This window comes from Ornithodoros turicata, chromosome 2, assembly GCF_037126465.1.
Source record: "Ornithodoros turicata isolate Travis chromosome 2, ASM3712646v1, whole genome shotgun sequence".
Classification (NCBI taxonomy): Eukaryota; Metazoa; Arthropoda; class Arachnida; order Ixodida; family Argasidae; genus Ornithodoros; species Ornithodoros turicata.
The window spans coordinates 147,544,383-147,561,445 of NC_088202.1; the positions used below are offsets into that span (position 1 = coordinate 147,544,383).

The 17,063-nt window shown below is 43.2% G+C and overlaps 2 protein-coding genes across 2 annotated transcripts in view; one reads left to right on the forward strand and one right to left on the reverse strand.

Annotated features, from left to right (window-relative positions):
- The window catches only part of LOC135385132 (tight junction protein ZO-1-like), a 51,167-nt gene extending 46,732 nt beyond the window's left edge, over window positions 1-4,435 (forward strand). Inside the window, exons 29-31 of the mRNA XM_064614308.1 lie at window positions 230-459; window positions 2,225-2,368; window positions 3,723-4,435. Coding sequence (XP_064470378.1) covers window positions 230-459; window positions 2,225-2,368; window positions 3,723-3,826 — 478 coding nt within the window. The 3' untranslated portion in view covers window positions 3,827-4,435. The remainder of the gene's footprint in view (window positions 1-229; window positions 460-2,224; window positions 2,369-3,722) is intronic.
- Window positions 4,436-9,621: 5,186 nt separating this feature from the next.
- Window positions 9,622-14,979, reverse strand: LOC135386345 (zinc finger and SCAN domain-containing protein 22-like). The gene is made up of 3 exons (XM_064616205.1): window positions 14,409-14,979; window positions 12,615-12,875; window positions 9,622-9,867 (listed from the first exon to the last, which is right to left on the reverse strand). The coding sequence occupies exons 1-3, from the start codon at window positions 14,437-14,439 to the stop codon at window positions 9,659-9,661; spliced, it is 501 nt and encodes a 166-aa protein (XP_064472275.1). The 5' UTR covers window positions 14,440-14,979; the 3' UTR covers window positions 9,622-9,658.
- Window positions 14,980-17,063: the final 2,084 nt, after the last annotated feature.

The following is a 17,063-nucleotide window of genomic DNA, read 5'->3' on the forward strand; positions in this document are numbered from 1 at the left end:
GATATCCTTCAGACATCCGTCGGACGTATGAATCCGTTAGGACATCATTCGCACATCCAGGGGATATTTGGTGTCATTGGGGGGTGTCTCTAATGGGGAAATATTGTTTTACTCCAATTGTCTCAGAAAAAGAAAACAGAGGTGTTCAGATTCAAGGCAGTGAAAATCGGAAGATGGTGAACTTAAAAAAATGCTAGAATATTCTCGACTTTTTTTATTTTTTGCTCAGCATTACATACCCAGAGCCGCCAACAGCGGACGGCGAGGAAGACTTCCCTGGAAACGTCGTCGGAACAGCGAGCGGAGTTTTCGACTCCGCGGGAGGAGTCCTGAACTCCCCCGAGACGGGAGTCAGCATCGTGATCCCGCCGGGAGCCCTGCCCGACGGGGTTCAACAGGAGGTGTTCTTCAAGGTGTGCCAAGACAGCAACATGTTGCCGCCCCTCGACAAGGAGAAAGGTATTGCACAAATTGAAACGGGCAACTATGGTAGCGCAGGCAGCGAGGAAAAGGCTGAACCTAGGAGAAGATTTTCCGGTACCAACGAAAACTTGGGATTAGAAACGTTTCCCTGGTACGGTAAACCCTCACCGACACAGACTTGGGGAAAGTTAACGAGGATGCACTGTACCAGGGAAGGTTGATAAAAACCGCGAAGAAAATTGAGATGAGCAAAATTTTAGGTGTTGCAATCGTGCATTATAACTAGACCCTGAAGTTTTCGGGTTTTATATTTTTCCAAATTCGGGGGTAGAAATCGGGTCAATAAATTGACGTCGAAAATTCATGCAAATTCGGGCAGAAAAATTACCATCAGACTAAGTTCGGGGCGAAATTGGGCATTATTGTAGAATAAACGTTCACTGTACCGTTCATCCAGAGTGCCAGAAGTAAGGGGCAGTCGCATATTTTGTGAGAAACTAGTATGTCGATGCCTTGAGGTGCAGTTTTGCAGGTAGAAATCGGGTTTAACCCCAGATAGGTGAACCTCAATTCGGGGTGCAAATTCGGGGAAAAATCGGGTTTAACCCTAAAACTTCAGGGTCTAATTATAACGTCTCATGCCTGGTCACCAAAAGGTCAGAAAAAGATGGAATTTGGAGCACGAATTCAAATACTAATGACGTGTCCGCATATTCCGAGGTGAGACTTGGCCGATTTCGAAAGTTGATAGAACAGGGTGACACTGTACGAGGAAACGTGACTCATCCTTGGTGTCGCGGATTGGCACAAAGACTGACGTCATTTGGTGTTCCGATGAAAAAGATGATGATAGTGAGCAAAGTAAGTACTGCGATGACCTGCTCAGGATCTGGACCACTGAAGCTGCTTTAATGCCTTTCCTGGGCCTTTATGGTATGTTAAATAAATAAATCAATAATGTATTTTGAAGAGAAGAGTACCGAGCAAAGCAGTTGACATCCCTTCTCTCAGCAAAGTAGACACAAGTGAGGGACACGTGCAAAAGCACCACGACCCAGTGTTTCCGAAAACCAACGTCTCTGCAAAGTTCCGTCGTTTATGGCGCTCCTCGGGCCTTTTCTTTTCCGGCGGGAACGGTTGGTGTTCACAAATCGAGGTTTGACCGTGGTCTCCTGGCCGTCAAATACGTAGACTGAGAAAGAAAATGTCCCTCATTAAGAATACAGATTTTAAGTAACATTAATTCTGCTTGCGTTGACTTGTTTAATAGTAATATGAGAAGTGTCCAATCAGCTCTTCGTCGCGCATGTGAACTCTGATGTTTGTATAAGTATGGCCAATGCGAGCTGCATGCTTTTTCATTGTGCTATGAACGTTTAATTTTATTGTATTAATACATTCCTATGTTGTGTGTTTTTTATTGTGTACTGCTGGTAAGGCTTTAGGCTGTTAGTAGACACATATAAATATAAATAAATAAATAAATAAAGGGGCACCTACAACGCTGTTCTTAGGAACAAAAGTTGATCTAGCAAACCCATGGCCGAACATTTTTTTGGCAGTATTGCCGACAGAAATAGATGTAGCTGAATTTTATTATATCTTAGCTGCTTTATGAGATATAATGAGGTCCCTCGAGGTGTCTACCACTCACAACGAAACAGAAATTGACGCCGAGTGTGACAGTAGGAAGGTTAGTAGTGGTTACAGGCAGCAGAGAAAGTACGTAACCGTAAAGCATTCCTCTGGATATCCTGTACTACCTCGTTTCCTGTTTCTCGACTGTTTGAACTCGTTGCAGGTGAGACTCTGCTGAGTCCGCTCGTCATGTGCGGACCGCACGGCCTCAAGTTCGACAAACCCGTGGAACTGCGTCTGCCCCACTGTGCTGCTCTCAACCCTGAGAGCTGGTCCTTTGCGCTCAAGTCCAGTGACACTCCAGATGGTTAGTGTGCATTCTACTTATCATCGACGTTGGTTACGCTGTGAGAAGGAACTGTATTAATAAACGCAAGTTAATATTGGTGGCGGATAATGTGGGCATACAGCTGTAGTCCCTATGTAAAAACCCCATCTCCTGGATGATGCTGTGCTGCAAAGCATGAAATTTCCTTAAGACCCCCCCCCCACACACACACATTGCAGACCCTTAAATCCGCCCCTGCGTGATCAATTGTATCAGGCATAGCAGTCACGACTGATCCAGTTCAACCAGTTCAACCCACGAAAATGTCGCAGTGCGATCGAGATCTGTAAATAATTCTGCAAGATGTCGAATACTATTCTGAAAAAAAAGAAAAGAAAAAAGAACCGGACGATTCTGGGGGAAACAGCATGTTCCAAAGACGTGGCCAATTCTGCATAATTTTGCGGAAATCTAGGGACAATACCAATGACACATAAGACTCTAATCTACTCTAATCTAATCTAATCAGGGATTGGAACCGTTATCTTGGGGGGGTCCAGTTCGGATTCAAGCATATCGGTTCAGTTCGGGTCTAGGGCGGAAAAAAGGTGAAGTGTATGAACCAGTTCAACTCTAATTTCATACCACTCGGTAAGAAGAAATTTCGCCTGACAAGCGTGGTGCAGTGACAAAGCTGTCGGCAAGTTGTGCATAATGGCAGTGATGGCCAGTAGTTACATGTAGTTAAACTACCTGATTGTGGTTAAAAAGTAGTTATCAACTACTTTCAGAAATGTAGTGTGCAACTAGTAGTTAAACTACTATTTCAAGTAGTTAACTACACTAGTTAAGTTACTGCAGGCGCCAACTACTTCCGATTTTGCCGCAAGCTTTACGGCACGATTGTGCTTCCGACTTTTACCTCGAGCTACTTGTTTGATGAGAACGGAGGTCCAGAGCAATTGTGCAGTGCATGTGTACTAAATCTTCACTTTGATCACTGCTTATGATTCATATTTAGGTGTCCAAGAACACTATAGAATGGGACTGGTGTTGATGGACAGCATTAAGTAGTTAGAGATGTAGTTAAAATACATTGCAGTAGTTAAAGAAGTGGTTTTAACTACCCCCTGAAAAGTAGTTGAACTACTAGTTAAACTATTCCATCGCAAAGTAGTTAGTAGTTATAGTTAAACTACTGTAGAAGTAGTTAGTGGCCATCACTGCATAATAGCCTCAGCATATAAGCTGACAGCACATTTTACGTTGTACGTTAAGAAGGCTTATAAGTAGTGAAAAATTGATGTGCGTTAGAGGTGTGGTTAGAGGCCGAAATCAATGCTTTTCACAACCAAACGAAAAATGAAGTCTTTTTTTTTTTTTTTCTACCCAGGAAAACCGGCCGAGTGGCAGAATGTCTCGCTGGACAACATGGATGGCGTCATGTCCAGCCATATCAAGGAGAAACACGTCTCTGTACTAGTGGACCATTTCTAGTGCCTTCTTATGTACATAGCTTTTGTGGCGCTTTTCACCTTACTGTTTAGCTAGTATTTAACATTGCGGAACATTCAACAATGCATACTTGTAGGAGGAGGAGCATGAATATCATTGCCAGGTTGCAGATTTCAGTCGAGCTGCCTGTTTCATCGAAAATATTAGGCTGTTTCGCGGGTCTTTTGCTGTGAGGAAAGCCAAGATATGTACTGAGGACAGAGCCATTGCGCATGTTTCAAAGGATAACACGGATTTTAAAGGATAAGAAGCCTAGCTAGCCTAAACAAGAATTCCTCTGCCTAGAAATACCTACTATTAGCATATTTAGGCACAGGAAAGTGCTAGGCAGCTGCACTGTGTGTGCCTTAAAATTCTCTGGGGACTTGCAGTTTGTGAGCACGTCTAACAGTTCTTATGGTGGGTAAAAAGAATGCATTTTGGCAGTTATTGTACTGTTGCCTTAAGATACCTGGTTTTCTTGTGTAATGTGAAAAATTGTGGGTACAGTTAATTTTCTCATGGGCAGCAAGCATGACATAGCATCTTATCCCTAATGCACATATGTACACTCATGTGAAGCTCGCTTCCAGAGTGGCAGTGGAGACAGTGTTCTTTTGTTCTTATACATGCAGTAATATTGACTACAGGAAATCTCTCCACCTCAAAAACAGCTGTAAAAGGTCAGCTCTGTAAAATCGTGAAGGATGATCACCCAATAGTGTCCACAATGAGAGTCATCCTGACAAAATATTCTTGATTTTTTTGTCCATATCTATGTTTAGATTGCTACAAAGTGAATCTTGGCAAAATATGTCTGCTACAAAATGCCAGCAGATACCTAGTATATAACCTGATACAACAGATGATAAGTCGAGCCTGAAGTTTTCGGGTTTTATATTTTTCCAAATTCGGGGGGTAGAAATCGGGTCAATAAATTGATGTAGAAAATTCGTGCAAATTCGGGCAGAAAAATTACCATCAAACTGAGTTCGGGGAGAAATCAGGCATTATTGTAGAATAAACGTTCACTGTACCGTTTATCCAGAGTGCCAGAAGTAAGGGTCAGTCGCATATTTTGTGTCGATGCCTTGAGGTGCCTAGCCTAAGTGCAGTTTTGCAGGTAGAAATCGGGTTTAACCCTAGATAGGTGAACCTCAATTCAGGGTGCAAATTCGGGGAAAAATCGGGTTTAACCCTAAAACATCAGGGTCTAATGATAAGGCGAGCCTGAATTTCAAGCACAACTGGAGGGATCCGCTAGCAAATGCTGAAAGTGTATGGAGGTCAGTTTGAGGCAACACTTGCAACGTTTAACATTAAAGAAACGTTAAATGTTTAAATATCAACATTTCAAAGCTGGACGTTGTGTTAAGCACAATCATCGTTGTGGCAGACGGACAGACAGTGTGAAGAGTCAACTGAAACATTCCGCAGCTTATTGTAGTCCTCGGGGACAACCGCTTCTCTCGTTGCCATCCCCGTTCATCGTGAGCTACAAGGAAAGTACCCCAACAACACTGAACATCTTCTGGATGTGCGAATAACGTCCTAACGATTTCGTTACGTCCGATGGATGTCCGAGGGACATCCATCGGACGTCCAGAGGATATTTGGTGTTGTTGGGGTAGGAGCCTCGTTAAGTACCGGAATAGTGTAGATACCTTAGGAGAAGAGATTTTGTAAATTTCTCATAACATGTGCCTCTTATGACATTACTGTTTTTTTACCAAAGAACTAAATGTTACTATATATTATGTTATGTAGCAGCTGGTAGAAGGCAGCGAAGTATCTTTTGTGTTCACGTACATAATAAAAATGGCTTATTGGCACGTAGTTTCTTGGCGACTTGTTCAAATAATGATCCATACTCTGTCAGTCGCTAACTGTGATGCTGCTGCGTTTAATACTGTAAACGTATTTTTATTCGCGACGTATTAATTTTTGCGAATCGCTCATTAAATCATTTGCAAAGTTACTCGCGAGTATTCACCGTAATTTCGCGATTCCAGGGCTGTTTGCTTTCAATTTCAATTTATTTCAATTTCTGCAGTACAGAAATTTGGTCCACGTACAAAAGGCCCAGGCCTGACGAGGTCCAACGAGGGTTTCGTGGGATAAACGTGAGGCTGTGTTCGCGAGCACAATTTTTCGCGATTTTTTTTTTTAGCGGTCGCGGAACTCGCAAAAATTAATACGTCGCTAGTAAATATACGTTTACAGTAATTGATATGTACCAATTTGATAGTTGAGAAGGATAATTTTTCGACAATGGAACTCACTCTCTCGTCCTTCGGGCAAACTATTTTTCTGTCTAGGCAAGCAGGTAAGAGCAAAGCCCATACATGTCTTGGTGTACATCACAGCGTGGTCGAAATGAGAACAACGTAATTTGTTTTATTGCATTCGCATATGTCCCTCCTTATGTGTGGGCGGGTAACAGGGCATGAAACACAACAACAATATGATGCTTGGAATTACTCCAGTCCGGCAACACATGCAGAGCAGAATACTTTCATCTTGTGCTTCAGTTAAGTCCATGGTAAAATATCTCGCGATAATGCAAGAGAAGAAGTTTGCTTTGGAAATGTTGTTTTGCCAAATTCACTTTCCACTGTGTTTAGATAGTATTGCACGATGCAGCTTAGTTTTTAGGAGTCAAGATGGCACTGTAGCTCAATTATAGAATGACACACAAGAATAACAAAAGTTCACTTATGTATCACATTACATTGTATGTACTAGTTCATTACCTTTCAGCTCACTGACAAATTTCTTCAACATTCAACGTGAAGTAGAGTATATGAAGCGTTCAGCAGTAAGTGCCAAGTAGTGTACAAACCTGTGCAGTGTGACAGATATAGAACGGTGTCCCAAGTATGGATGTCATATGTGCTCCAAGTGATAGCCACTCCCGATATACAAGAAAAAAAAAAAGCCAATATGCAAGCAATAGTTTCGAGCATTCATCAGTGTCCAGTTGATGTATTCAGTAAACAATATTTTCTTTTTGTTCGAATGATGATGCCAAATACACAATGCCTAATTAATGCAAACAGGGTGTTTTTTTTATTCTTTCTAAAATTCTTAATCTTAATTAAAAATTAATCAAAAATTAATTCTTAATTAAAAATCTTAAAAATCTACGGGAGAAGGACCGTTTTTGCAGGTGGTTCCTATGGCAGGCAAATATTCCTCTTGAACAGAGTATATAACTACGAGATGAATAATTACCTAAAATTCATTAATCAATTCTTTAACTGAGGACTGCCTGGCAAAAGTGAGACAGCAGAATGGGGTACAATCCTCGCTGAAAGAATTTTTAGTGCTTAAAAATCCCGAAATGAAACGTGCGTTGAAATATCATTCGCCAAATTTTGCCGCGGAAATGAGCCGAAACCAAAACCGTCTGCATCAGAAGTGCAGGACCACGTCAGAGGGCTACGTGCTTTGGAGCGATAGAGGTGATGATTGGAGTAGGTGCTGATCTGCTGACGTGATCAACCGCTTTGTGGCTCCGATAAGTCGACGACAACGGAGCCCATACGCTCCTGAGGCACACGGTCTTGGTGGTACATATTGGACAGGAACAGAAAACACAAGTAAACACACCTATACTGTGCTCCTGTCCCCACCACCACCACCGCAAGCTCAAGGAAATTATACCATCAGCACCATGAACACTAAGCTAGCGTGCGCTGCAATATTTTCAAAATTTTTTGGTGTTGTCTCATTTGCATAGCAATATTCGGCGATGGATTTTTATTACGGGTGTCCCATAAAAAAAATAACTACACCACATAAATTAATGCGGTAAATGGCATTTATTCCTACTTTGTTTTTCCCACCTCCTGAAGTGAATGTCATGTAACATACGTTTCATTACGTAAATTTACTCGGAAATTTGCCAAGTAGGTGTAACCTTTTTTTACCTGACCAATGTGAAGAGCGCGCTGAATTTACTCAAATTCATCATACTTGACAGGGATATTGAGGAGCTATCGCATCGGAAAGAATAGCCGAACACCACGCTTTCTGGAGCACCCAGAGCATGGCAGTCGACAATCTTTTTTAACGCAATCATTGCCGGTCCGACGAAAGGAGGTTGCAAACCCGGTCCACGGAAGGACAGTAGAAAAAGTGACAGTTCTTGAGATTGGGAGAGGAAAGGCATGATCCCAACAGAAGCCGGATGCGATACGCCGTGCCTCTGTTATCTCCCAAGCAGCACAACATATCGGTCCCATATTGGCCCAATATCGGCAAATACTGTCCCAATATTGGTCCAATACTGGGCCGGTACTGCCATTATTGGTCCAATATTGGTCCAATAGTGGGCAGGTATTGGTCCACGGAGGGACAGTAGAAAAAGTGACAGTTCTTGAGATTGGGAGAGGAAAAGCATGATCCCAACAGAAGCTGGATGCGATACGCCGTGCCTCTGTTATCTCCCAAGCAGCACAACATATCGGTCCCATAATGGCCCAATATCGGCAAATACTGTCCCAATATTGGTCCAATACTGGGCCGGTACTGCCATTATTGGTCCAATATTGGTCCAATAGTGGGCAGGTATTGCCAATATTGGTCCAATATTGGGCAAAGACATTGTGCTGCTTGGGCTCTTTCTACTATCCCGGTGTGGGCTGGGTCTCTCAGAGTTGAAGTCAATCGAGCATTCATCATGTTCCTGCATGGCTGCGAGTCCCTCCCCTTTTTGCGGCTTTTAATTTTTGCTTACGGAATATGTAATAAAGGAAATGTGCCACTCTTTATTTTGTGCTGTGAAACATTAAACAAAACACAGAGATGTTATCAGTGAACATTAGTTGTAAAAAAAATTCCAGGAGCTAGCAAACCTGCAGAAGTTTTGGTCTCAAGAAGAGGTTCATTGTGTGTGTGGAACATTCATTTCTCCAGTTTGTGTTGCATGATGTTCGTGTATTGATAAATTATATTAAGAGACAAATTCAGAAATTGGATGTTTCGACGCCCATGCTAACATAATTATCTGTAGATTAACAAGCATAAAGAAGCAATGTTTTTGAAACTATTATGTGAGACACGTTGATACAGTCAAACTCCTTTATAGCGAACGCCTTTTTAACGAAAATACCACTACAGCAAATTTTTTTTGCGGTCCCGCTGGAGCCTATAGGTCCAATAATGGACATCCTTTTTAACGAAAATTCCTTTACTGCGAATTTTTTTTGCTGTCCCCTGAGCTTCGTTGTAAAGGAGTTTGACTGTACCATAAATTAGGTCTCATGGGGTAGGTGTCCTTGGCTGATGAGTTCGTCCTACAGTACACTAACAATGAACAATAAAACACAACACAGTGAGGACATGTGACGTAACAAATGTCAGAAGATCACAAAAAAAAAAAAATTCCCCAAGATGATGTCTGCCCTCAGATGTGGTGCAGTAAACAAATTCTTATGGAAATATCACTTTTTAATGTAAACTGATCAGATGAATGTATCACGTATGTAGGAACTTCGGAACAAATTCCACGGAATACAGACTAAATGTGGCAGAACGAAGATTAAACTCTTCGGTACACAGATTAAAAGTGGCGGCACGAGGATTGAATGACAAGAAAAACTTGTACAAAGACCTTACGTTAATATGAAAATGCTCGGTGAACACATTTCTTGTTGCTGTTTATTTTTAGGTGTGCATCTTGTAAACACGATAATAAGCAGCGTGCGTAAGCAACCTGTCTTGCGACAATTCTTTCATCCACGTTTCGAGTGCCGCGTTATGTTACGGTATGCACGGTATCAAAACGGTATGCACCCACGACTACCCCACATCCATACTTTGGTCACTTGGTCAATCCTGTGCTGCGTAACTATGGAAACGCATGTGCCTGTTGAGTTGAGATTCCTTGACGAACGTGCTGGGACAGATGCTGCACCTGTAGGGTCCATCAGGGCAGTGCGTCCGCGAGTGCCTCAGTACGGCGTGGCGCCATCTTGATACGTACGGGCAGAGGGGACATTTGTACATCCAGTTGGTGGTCAGAATGGGTCCCGGTTGAACTAGAGAGAAATGAACTGTTACATGTCGTTGCTACAGCTGGGGTGTCAATCAACGAATCAATCAATAATGGATATGACTCTCTAACGAAAAGTAGTTTGAAATGAGAAGTAAAAATAACTCTGCAGAAATCAAAACTTACTGTGCCGATTAACGTTCCGACCATACCTGGGTAGTAGTGTCATTACTGTAATGAAATCGCTGTATTGAATTACTTTTTCTGGAAATTTGTAATGTAACGCAGTACTTTTGACATTACGTAATTTTTAAAGTAATTTAACTACATTTGGGCAGTAATTTTAATGACATTACTCGTTACTTTTTACAAAAGAATGGAGTCTGTGTTTGCACTTGGCAGAAAGAGAGTTGGCAACTGGAGGGTTAAAAGAATTCCAACACCCACAATGAATTTCCACATCCTCAACATCGTTACGATTAAGCTGCAATAATGACTTTGTAATGTCATCACCTTTTCGTAGTAATTGTAATGTAATTTCATTACATTTCAATTGCAGTAATGAGTAATGTAATTTAATTACATTTTAGAAGTACTTTACCCAGGTATGGTTCCAACCGTATACAGGGTGTTCAAAATTAAATCTTTCACGAGCGCTTCGCAAACACAGCGATGTCAGGAAACCGGATGATGATAACTTTACGCTACTTGTGTAAGAAACAGGTGCTGCTAATTATGTAGCACCTGTTTCTTACTCAAGGAACAGAAAAAATAGCGCCAGTTTTCTTTTGTGCGCCTATTTTATAAGTGCCAGTGAAAGCTTAATTTTGAACACCCCAGTGTCATTACCTTTTCGTAGTAACTAATGTAATTTCATTACATTTCAATTGCTGTAATGAGTAATGTAATTTATTTACATCTTAGAAGTAATTTACCCAGGTATGGTTCCAACCGTATACAGGGTGTTCAAAACTAAATCTTTCACGAGCGCTTCGCAAACACAGCGATGTCAGGAAACCGGATGATAATAACTTTACGCTACTTGTGTAAGAAACAGGTGCTGCTAATTATGTAGCACCTGTTTCTTACTCAAGGAACAGAAAAAATAATGCCAGTTTTCTTTTGTTCGCCTATTTTATAAAGTGCCAGTGAAAGCTTAATTTTGAACACCCCGTACACCTGGAGAAAACTGCAGTGCATTTCTGACCCCCTATCATCTCCTGCTTTTGTGGAAAGATGTAGATAACTAAAGCAAATGAACAGAATGCTGATTTTGCTTAAAGCGTAAATATTTGTGAGACACACGCATCACCAGTGGTGGTCTGTCCAAAGGATACAAAGAGCATGTGCGCAGGATATTATTTGTATAGTGACAAGAATCTTGGCCAAGGACTCAAGCACGTTGTGTTCGTGGATTAATGAGCACTGATCGGCGTCCACTGCTAACTGAAATTACTGCTGTCGGGGGTACCGCACAATGTGACCACTCTCACTTTTGGCATTGGACAATATCTGAAAATGAACAGCAAGGACAGAGCATTGCTTGTTCGCCACAAAATGAATGCAGTTCACCCAGCACCAGTGCTAGCATGAAATTGACGAGAGAGTTGCTAGGAGGTTTGTGAAAATTGCGTAAGTATTTTAAGCACAAAAAAAGCAACTTACATATCTAATTTTTTCACAAGTTTGTCGCACTGTTATTGAGACACTGATTATCAAACAACAAGATGAATAGTGCATAAACTTTGCACAACCTCTGTACACGAAAATAATGTACAGATACACAGCAAACACGCAAATATTTCCACAAAAATTAAGTGACCTCCTGAAGGACAGCTGTGACAGACAGCGTAAAGGTGTAGCACACTTTGTAGTCTTGCATGTTCTGAATGACACAAAAGAGACGGGAGCAGCACTACTGTCAAATGACTAGACTATTTACTGATACACAAACAACGTGTTGTACTGCCAAGCCCCGCGGTTCAGCTTCACACGTATGCTGGCACAACGTGCAGCAAGTGGCGCTGCAAAAAAGACAATTTCTACCTCAAGATTTTCACAAAGTTCGCACACCCCAATGATTCAAAAGGGTATTGTGATGGTATTGTGGTAGTTCGAGCCAACCTCCTTGAGAGCACAGACAGCTGCAAAAGTGGTTCAGCTTTTGCAAAAACAGGCAAATTGTGCATAACCATAGCTGTGCAGAATGTGCAAGCATAAGTGGCCTCGAGTGAGGGCTCAAAAGACAAATAGGCAACTTGCTTCGCGACACCGGAAGGCTCCAAAAGGTCCTCGCATCCCCACTATATTTAGGGAGTGACGTTTTCGGGTTAAATGCCTCCCCTCTTGTGTATTAAGTCCTTCCCTAATTTCTCTTTTTTGTTTTTTTGCGGGACCGTGACCTTCCGGCGGCAATCCCCGAAGGCATAGACGGTGTGACACACATGGGTGTATTGCTGGGAACGTAAGTGACCCATTCGTGCATGTGTTACACGCGGTAACCTTTGTTCGTCTTCAGTGGAAGCGTCACCTGAGGATTTCATAGTGACTGGAATTCGGGGAGAAATCGGGTTTAACCCGAACTGGTCTGAGGTCAGTTTGGGGGGGTGGGTGGAATAACCGGGCGGAATCGGGTTTAACCCGAAAAAGTAACTCCCTAACTATATTCCCCGTGATTTCCCCAAATTTTTCTCGGCCTTCCCCATTTCCCTAACTTCCCGTCCTATAACGGGTTCCCCAAAAAACAGAAACCGGTGCAACCCTGAAAACTCTCCTAACACATGTGCTTCCTACTCAAGTGTCTCGTCAACGTCTCTTTCTGCGAAAAGCACTTGGAGCACGCCGTGCAGCGGTGCGGCTTCTCGCCCGTGTGGCAACGGAAGTGCCTCATGAGGTGGTGCCGCAGGGAGAACTTGTAGTTGCAGACGTGACACTCATAGGGCCTCTCGCCCGTGTGGATTCGTTCGTGTCTCGTCAGGACATCCTTCCAGTTCGAGACGTACGGGCAGAATCTGCACTCGAATCTTCTGGGATGATCTCGAACGGCGTGATTAGCTGAAAGATGTGTCGAGACTCGCATGAAAACTGCACACGAAGAGAAGAAATCAGGGGAAAGTCAGACATGCTCTTTATCACAGATGCTCTAAATAGACAGGTGCTCTAGATAGACAGATGCTCTAATTAGACAAGAACCACCCAGCGCGCCAAAAGAAAATAATAGTTTACGTCCTCTGTTTGCTGTTACAGCTACACGTCAAAAGTCCGTGAAAACGGCGTGATTAGCTCAAAGATGTGTCGAGACTCGCATGAAAACTCCACACGAAAAGAAATCAGGGGAAAGTCAGACATGCTCTTTATCACAGATGCTCTAAATAGACAGGTGCTCTAGATAGACAGATGCTCTAATTAGACAAGAACCACCCAGCGCACCAAAAGAAAATAATAGTTTACGTCCTCTGTTTGCTGTTACAACTACACGTCAAAAGTCCGTGAAAACGGCGTGATTAGCTCAAAGATGTGTCGAGACTCGCATGAAAACTCCACACGAAAAGAAATCAGGGGAAAGTCAGACATGCTCTTTATCACAGATGCTCCAAATAGACAGATGCTCTAAATAGACAAGAACCACCTAGCGCACCAAAAGCAAATAATAGTTTATGTCCTCTGTTTGCTGTTACAGCTACACGTCAAAAGTCTGTGAAAACGGCGTGATTAGCTGAAAGATGTGTCGAGACTCGCATGAAAACTGCGCACGAAAAGAAGAAATCGGGGGAAAGTCAGACATGCTCTTTATCACAGATGCTCTAAATAGACAGATGCTCTAAATACTAGACAAGAACCATCTAGCGCGCCTAAAGAAGATAACAGTTTACGTCCTCTGTTTGCTGTTACAGCTACGTCAAAAGTCCATGCACGACTATGACCGAAAAATAATTGGAGGTATTGCAGTATCTTTCGATGGTGTGTGTGAATAATTGTTGAGCAAAGGCATGGTGCATAAATGGGTTTTCGTATTTCAAATTACAAAATTCCTCGGAAGTTTCAGCTTGTATTTCAAATAAGCGTGACATCAATCCACAAGCACACTATTATCACATCTAAAACACTACGCTTACACACAGAAAGAAGTAAGGCGCTTAAACGTTGGTTATCATACTATTTTTTCATCTCCTGGGGTTCACGTGCTCATATATAGCTGTGGCCCGCAAGATTGGGGGCAGCGTCATATCACGTGTCCGTATCACCTGCACCTCATTACCACCGACAGTCAAGGTCACTTAAGCGATTACTTTTGATGAGGATGCTGGGCCTGTCATATTGTTTATCAAAATAAAAGAAAAAAGATCTGAGCCCGTTTCTTCTTAGTTAATTTTTGTTCTCAAACTCGCATCATGTAAAGTGCTGGAACCAAAGTACTCGGTGTTACATTGTCGTTAAAGGGAATAGCTCTTGAAGATTTGTTGCCTCGAAGATTGCTCTCAAGTTGCCAGCTGGCAGCTTTTTGCTCCTTTGCCCAACCATGTAATATGGTAAATTGAAGGCAAGAAACTCGGTTCCGCGGGAAATTTTACATGACACAAAACTCACCACAACGAGCGCTCAACATTTCAAGGCGCATTCTACGACACTTCACGACGACGACAATTCGTGACTCTATGTTGCCACGCAGCTACACACGTGCATGGGAGATTCCACATTGGTCAGTCTGCGCATTATGATGAACAGTACAGAACTTGTCATTCTTGCGAGGCCGTGCTAGCAGACGTATCATGTTGGACATGACGTTGTCTGTGCTCCTCGTACAAGTGCATGTTCATGTGCCTGTTGAGTTGATGCTCCTTGAGAAAGGTGCCCGGGCAAAGCGTGCAACTGTATGGACCTCCTGGGCCGTGCATTTGAGCGTGTCTACGCACGGCATACCGCCACTTGGAAGCGTAGGTGCAGTGCTGGCACCCGAACATCCCGTTCGCCATCGCAATGAGGCCTGGCTGAGCTGGAACACAAAAAGAGAGATCGGCGCCATTGAAGTTGCCAGCTGCAGGGGGAACGCGCACATCTGTGGGAGAACAACATTGTACGAGCTACGCACCCTTGAGACAGAACTGTACCACGCAACACGCCAACCAGGGTTGCGGAATGGGGCCACCAATTCCATTCAAATTCCAATTCCATTCCAAGGAATGGAGATTCCTTCCTTCCGTTCCTTTCACTTCCTCGGAGTGAAAAGGTATGGCCAAATCCCACTCCTGGAATGGGCTTGGGCAACCCCATTCCATTCCGCTAATTCCATCAATAAAAAAAAGGGACCGGTAACCGTACTGGCTGGCCCAGCAGCCACCATTCCATTCCAATTCCATTCCTGCGAAAAACTGCCTACTTCCATTCCCATTCCATTCCTAGGACAGTTTCCACCATTCCATTCCAATTCCATTCCTGCGAAAAACTGCCTACTTCCATTCCCATTCCATTCCTAGGACAGTTTCCACCATTCCATTCCAATTCCATTCCTGCGAAAAACTGCCTACTTCCATTCCCATTCCATTCCTAGGACAGTTTCCACCATTCCATTCCAATTCCATTCCTGCGAAAAACTGCCTACTTCCATTCCCATTCCATTCCTAGGACAGTTTCCACCATTCCATTCCAATTCCATTCCAGCGAAAAACTGCCTACTTCCATTCCCTTTCCATTCCTAGGACAGTTTCCACCATTCCATTCCAATTCCATTCCTGCGAAAAACTGCCTACTTCCATTCCCATTCCATTCCTAGGACAGTTTCCACCATTCCATTCCAATTCCATTCCTGCGAAAAACTGCCTACTTCCATTCCCATTCCATTCCTAGGACAGTTTCCACCATTCCATTCCAATTCCATTCCTGCGAAAAACTGCCTACTTCCATTCCCATTCCATTCCAATTCCATTCCAGCGAAAAACTGCCTACTTCCATTCCCTTTCCATTCCTAGGACAGTTTCCACCATTCCATTCCAATTCCATTCCTGCGAAAAACTGCCTACTTCCATTCCCATTCCATTCCTAGAACAGTTTCCACCATTCCATTCCAATTCCAGTCCTGCGAAAAACTGCCTACTTCCATTCCCATTCCATTCCTAGGACAGTGTCCACCATTCCATTCCAATTCCATTCCCGGCTCTGATAAATGTGGAATAGTTCCGGAATCATTCCAACTCCGGAGTGATAACTCCGCAACCCTGACGCCAACCATCATGCCGAACGACATCATTCCCTGCTCTACTTCTGTCAAAAAACGTGAGGGTTACACCTTTTTGCGACACTTACGAAGTTACATTAATGTCACGCGTTACGATAAGTGTCACAAAAAAGGTGTACAGTGAACCCTCGTTAATATGACCCCCGATAATCTGACATGTGCGCTTTACGACCATACTCTTGGGGAACAATGCTGTGAAACCTCTGCAAATCCTCCCCCGTTAATATGACAATTCCGCGTTATGACCAAAGTTTTCGGGAACGACCATGGTCATAATAACGAGGGTTCACCGTACACCCCGCGCTTTCCACAAATCACGGGTGATAACAATGTCATTCTGTGCAGTGATTGGCCTTCAGTGTGCTGTGTGGTTAAGTTCTGTTTCAAAAGCGTGCTCCTCGCTGACTAGCGTGAGCGCAGATGCTATTCAGGAGGCTGTCTGAGCATGGCTGTCGGAAGGTGGGGGGCACGGAGGGCGGCCGCCCCCCAGTTTCATGCGTGCAGGTGAAGTAGGGTCTCTGGCACGGCATTTTACCGGGCAGATTTTTTTTTACAGAATTTGCACATTCAATCCTAGGAATTTTGCTTTCTGCAGACGCTGTTTTCTTTTTCTTTTTTTTAAGACAGGAAGATCGGACACTGTCGGTAGCGGAAGCCGTTTAACATATATATGCGGAGTCGTTCTGCACTGTGTGCAGCATGTTGGATTAACATATTAATATATTAATCCGAGGACCACGGCGTTCTTTCGATGAGGAACTTCCGACACCCATGTGTCAGAGGCATATGCTACGCTGGGACTAGGTACTCTGGCCCTGTTCCTGTTGGCCTCAGTGACTAACAACAAATGCATTCTTCTGTAAAGAGGCGGTGCATCCTGTCACTGATGCAGATTCTGCAGCTTGATCTTAACACAGACGGGAACCCAAACGTTAACAGGACTGGATGATATAAGATAAACCAGTATCCTAACAATCCTACATCCTAATCCTACATCCCATCCGTAACCC

Excerpts from the sequence above, each read along its gene's own strand:
- LOC135386345 (XM_064616205.1), bottom strand. The coding sequence starts at position 14,439 with ATGCGCCTTGAAATGTTGAGCGCTCGTTGTG. Across the intron at positions 12,876-14,408 it reads AATGTTGAGCGCTCGTTGTG|CTAATCACGCCGTTCGAGAT; the intron begins GTGAGTTTTGTG and ends CACATCTTTCAG. Across the intron at positions 9,868-12,614 it reads GACGTTGACGAGACACTTGA|TTCAACCGGGACCCATTCTG; the intron begins GTAGGAAGCACA and ends ATTTCTCTCTAG.